At 65.6% G+C, this 4,445-nt stretch overlaps 1 protein-coding gene across 2 annotated transcripts; it reads right to left on the reverse strand.

Moving 5' to 3' along the window:
- Nucleotides 1-1,095: 1,095 nt before the first annotated feature.
- On the reverse strand, nucleotides 1,096-4,157 carry LY6L (lymphocyte antigen 6 family member L). 2 transcript variants are annotated; one of them, XM_045453437.1, is made up of 3 exons: nucleotides 4,045-4,157; nucleotides 3,831-3,947; nucleotides 1,096-2,130 (listed from the first exon to the last, which is right to left on the reverse strand). In XM_045453437.1, the coding sequence occupies exons 1-3, from the start codon at nucleotides 4,115-4,117 to the stop codon at nucleotides 1,907-1,909; spliced, it is 414 nt and encodes a 137-aa protein (XP_045309393.1). In that variant the 5' UTR covers nucleotides 4,118-4,157; the 3' UTR covers nucleotides 1,096-1,906. The 2 variants fall into 2 exon arrangements, with proteins under 2 accessions (XP_045309393.1, XP_045309392.1); XM_045453436.1 differs by having other exon boundaries at nucleotides 2,028-3,947.
- Nucleotides 4,158-4,445: the final 288 nt, after the last annotated feature.

Genomic DNA, 4,445 nt, shown 5'->3' on the forward strand with positions numbered 1-4,445 from the left:
GCTCCGCTGCGGGCCCTGGCCCCATCTCACTGGCCTCGCTGAGCCTCTGACGGCACTCGTGGGGTTTCCCCACTGGTCACTCTCTCTTCGTGGGCACATTTTCCCATTTATTCAGCAAAGCTTCTCATTTCCAGCTGAGGGGCTGCAATCCTTGATCCTCTGTCCAGAGGAGGGACCAGGGCCGCCAGTTCCGAAGGTCTTATCTCTGTGGCGAGGGAAGCAGAGGGGCTGGAACGGTGGGCATGTGGACAGGGCACAGTGGCTCCTGCCCCAGTTCACACACACGTATTTCCTAGGTAAACGCCGCTCGAAGGAAGACCTTGACCCCTGCACCAGCGGTTGAGTCCCCTCTGCCCTGGCTTTCCGGCCCCAAGCTCAGGGAACCAGAGACTCCTGGTGCCCCAAAGAGCCCTGCGTGGGGAGACTGGGACAAAGGTGGCGACAGGCCTGCCCGGACGGCCTCGGGGACCGGTGAGGTTAAATTCGGCACGAAAACTCACAAGCAAAGTGCAGGGAAGGTCCTGCCCCGGGCCCTGTCCCTGTCGCAGATCTCACCTGAGATCTCGTCTTACCTCCAGTGGCCTCCTGGCACAGCGGTGAGCCACGACCCAGGGTTGTCCCCACCCTGCAAAGGCCGTGGGCACGAGTCCAACTGAGTCCATGGGGAAAATGACAAGTAGTTGGGGACTGGGGGCAGGTGCGCCACGGAAGGCAGGCTGGTGTGCAGACCCTGCTGGGGGGGGTGTGAGGACCGGGGGTGGCTGGTTGGAGGAGCACTGGGGGGTGGGGGGCGCCCAGGATGTTGCCACCTGTTGATGCTAGCTCCGCCCACAGACTCTCCTGCTCCCCCTCCCACCCAGGGCCCCCACTCCCGGCCCCGTTCTCCAGGATGTGCCCCCGGGTGTCCCTTGGGTGCCCCAGCTTGGCCTGGACAGCTCTGAGCTTGTCACCGGTTCCACCTGTCCCAACCTCCTCCTCACCTGTGCCCTTGCCTGGGCAACCCTCCCCCCGCAGGCCAGGCAGGGGCTGTCCCTTCCGCCAGCCCTCACTCTCTCCAACCCAGCTGCCCCCCAAACGTGGGTTTCGTCCACCCCACTCCCCAGCCGTCCCCTCCTGGAGTGTCTGCATCCGAGTTCCTTACATGAGCACCACCCACACGCCCCAGACCCTGACCGACCCTCCGGTCTCTCCCCCACGTCCACGCAGCGGCCTGCCGGCCCTCCGGAACCCATGACTCCGGTAAGCAACCCAGTGGGTTGCAACCCAGTGCTGGGCCCGGGACCCGGGGGCCGTCCCCATGCTCGGTCGGCCCAGCTGGATGGTTTTGTCCAGACGGTGCACAGCCACGGGGGTCTGTAGAGAGGTGGGCTGGAGGGACGTGGTCCGGGCACGGCAGGTGGAGGTGGCTGGAGGCACAGGAGCGCCGAGCAGTCAGGCAGTGAGTTCACTGTCTCCAGAAGCAGTGGTGGTGGTGGTCTCAACGCCCCCGGGGTGGGCACCCACAGCACTTACGGATGGAGGGGGCGGGGCCGGGGGGGGGTCTGGCCACGTCAGAGCCAGAATCAGGGCCGCAGCCACCCTCTGGCCTTGGCCAGGCCCTTCTTGTCCCTGCAGGGCCCTGGACAGTGTGTTCGGGCCATGAAACCTTACACAGGGAGCTGCTACCCCGAGCTGGGACACGCCCACCATCCCCCAGGCAGGGCAGGACTGCTAACTCCTGGCTGTCTGAGCACAGGGCTCCCGCAGGGATGGGAGAGGTGGCCCGGTCCAGGATGGAGGCAGCGGTACCCTTCCCGCTACCTCAGAGGGGGAGGGTCCCCCCGCCAGTGTCTTGAAAGGGACGGAGGCAGGGCAGAGGCGGGGGTCGGGAGGGTGCAGTGGGTCTGCGGGGCCAAGAGGAAGGTGCTCACAGCAGGAGCTCGGCCCAGAGGAGGCCGAGGGCTGCCCCAAGCAGGAACCCCCCTCGAAGGGCCAAGCGGGTGGCGGAGGCCCCGTTGCAGAGATATCCAGAACAGCACTGCCTGACGATCTTGCCAAACGCCATAGATCCCAACATCCACTCGTACTTCATGTTGGTGTTGGGACATCTGGGAGCACAGCGCTTGCTGAGTTGGACCATCACCCTTGATCCTGCGCGAGAGGAGACAGCAGGTGGCCACCAGCCTAGGGGAGGTGGGCAGGCGGGGGAGGGGCGCTTTCCACGTGAGCCGCAAAAGCCCAGACTCAACCTGAGAATCAGAGAATCGTGACTACCGGACCTCCCAGGCCCCAGGCCTGCAAGACAGTGGCCCCCACGGTCACCCTCGAGGTCACAACAAAATTGGGGTTCAGGACTGCTGGCCCCGGTGGGGGCTTTTCCCCGCCGCGCCCCATGGCCTGGACCGCCCTGGCCAGCCCAGGAGCCTGCAAGTCCTGGGGATGTGGGTTGAAGCAGGGACGACAGACTGGACACAGCTGTCCCCCTGCTGCGCTCAGGCCGGGCGTGGCCCCGTCTCCCACTGTTCCTGTCAAGATGTGGTACAAGCCTCTGAAGGCAACGTGGGGAGAAAGGAGAACACGCAGAGCAGCCCAAACTGGGGAAGAGAAGGCCGCCCACCTTTCTCGGGTGGCGTTACGTTATGGCGTGCAGATTGTCGTGTTGAATTCTATCAGCGTGTGACGTGAGAACCGGTTACATTATGTCAGGGCCGGTCCGGGGCTACGCAAAGGCTCCGGGCTGGCGCTTGCTGTGGGGTCCCTGGCGGCAGGCAAGAGGCCGGCCTCCTCCTCTCCTGGAGCCCCCCCGGCGCCCCCTCCCCAGTGCTCGGCGTGGAGACCCCGAGGCAGCCCGGCCGATGGCTCCCTCCAGCAGGGAGGGCCACCGTTACACGTCACCGCCACACACAGGGCCTTCAGGCCACAAACCGACACGGAATCCCGGGCTGGAGCCCAGGACGAAGGAGACAGTGCGAACAAAAGAGCAAACCGGGGGAAGAGGCGTGAACCACATGGCGTTAGAGCACCACAGCCGTCAACGTGCTTATCCCACGTCCTCCGGAGAAGCCAGGCCTGGAGGGGGCGCAGAGCACGGGGTGGGGGCTCCCTCCTGAAGGGTGCACGTGGAAAGGGGCCAGGGTGTCCCCAAATGCACCTGCGTTTCTCACAGGCACGTCCGCTTTACGGATTTATCTCCGGGAAGCCCGGCTGGGCCACATGGATTTTCTGGCATCATTACCGGAAAATCAGGAGACGAGACCCCTCGAGACCCCTCCTGAGGTTCATGAGGGGGAGTTGATTCAACGACGGTCCAGCAGGCCCAGAGGGGGAGGGGCGCTGGCGGGTCCCCAGGGGCCTGGAACCATCCGGCCAGAATCAGCAAGCCCGGTGGCGCTGTCAGGAGAGCGTTCGGGTCTCTCCACAGTCCGCTCTCTGGATATTTTTGGAACTTGATAAAAGAGTGTTTCTAGTGGTCTGCTCTGTGACGTCTCATGTGGTTCCTGTTCCACATTACAATCTCCTCCAAGGCTTGTTCTGAAAAGTCCTATCACTTGAGGCCCACAGCAGCCGCTGGGGAGGGGGTGGAGGCCTGGTGGGCAGCCTGGCCGGCGCCCCTCCGGGCTCGCCCTCCCCTGCCCAGCCATCCCTCTGGTCACACCTGATCCTCCGCCCTGAGGACAGTTCCTGGGGGGTGGGGGGTGGGGGCACGGAAGACCTGGTACTTCGGAAAGAGGAGAAAAATTCAGGATCTGCGCACACTCCCCCTGGAGTCCCGAGGCAGGAGAGGGCAGGGGGTGGTGGGGCCGGCCGGTGTCGGGACGCCCCGCCCCTTCCCTGCGAGCCCAGGGACTTACTCTTGGTCAGGACCACCGCGCTGGACACGCAGACCCGGTCGGTGGGGTAGCACTGGGTGGGCGCGCACAGCTCCTCCCTGGTGACTTTGAAGCACTGGTAGCAGCTCAGGTTCAGGCCTGAAGGGCGGCGGGGGGGGGGGGGGGGGTCGCAGTGGGGAGGCCAGTCCACCCGCGCGAGCCCCGCCCCCCCCCCCCCCCCCGCGGTCCCCCCTACCTGGCTGTTTCTTGCTGCCAGCAAACTCCACACACACCAGCAGAGTCCACAAGACTGGCCCCAGGCCCCCCATCGCGCCAGAGGCCGAGCCTGAAGGTGGGGAGGAGCAAGGGAGGGACGTCCCAACCCCCCAGCCCCACACTGGCCTCCCCTCCCCACCTCCCCACCTCCCCACCTCCCTGGACCCTCCCCAGGCTCTGGGGTCTGATTCTCCGGGTGGCTTCTCTCAGCACCCACTTCCTGCACTGCTCACACCTGCTGCAGATCGCTGGCCTTTGAGGAGGGTCAGCCCTGGGAGGGCCCCAGGGCACTTGCCAGCCCCTGTTCTGCAGCTCCTGCCCTGGGGAGGGCTTCCCCGGGTCCCTGAGGACGGCAGCCACCAGCCACCTCAGCTGCTGGGC

Source organism: Leopardus geoffroyi, chromosome C3 (genome assembly GCF_018350155.1).
Source record: "Leopardus geoffroyi isolate Oge1 chromosome C3, O.geoffroyi_Oge1_pat1.0, whole genome shotgun sequence".
Classification (NCBI taxonomy): Eukaryota; Metazoa; Chordata; class Mammalia; order Carnivora; family Felidae; genus Leopardus; species Leopardus geoffroyi.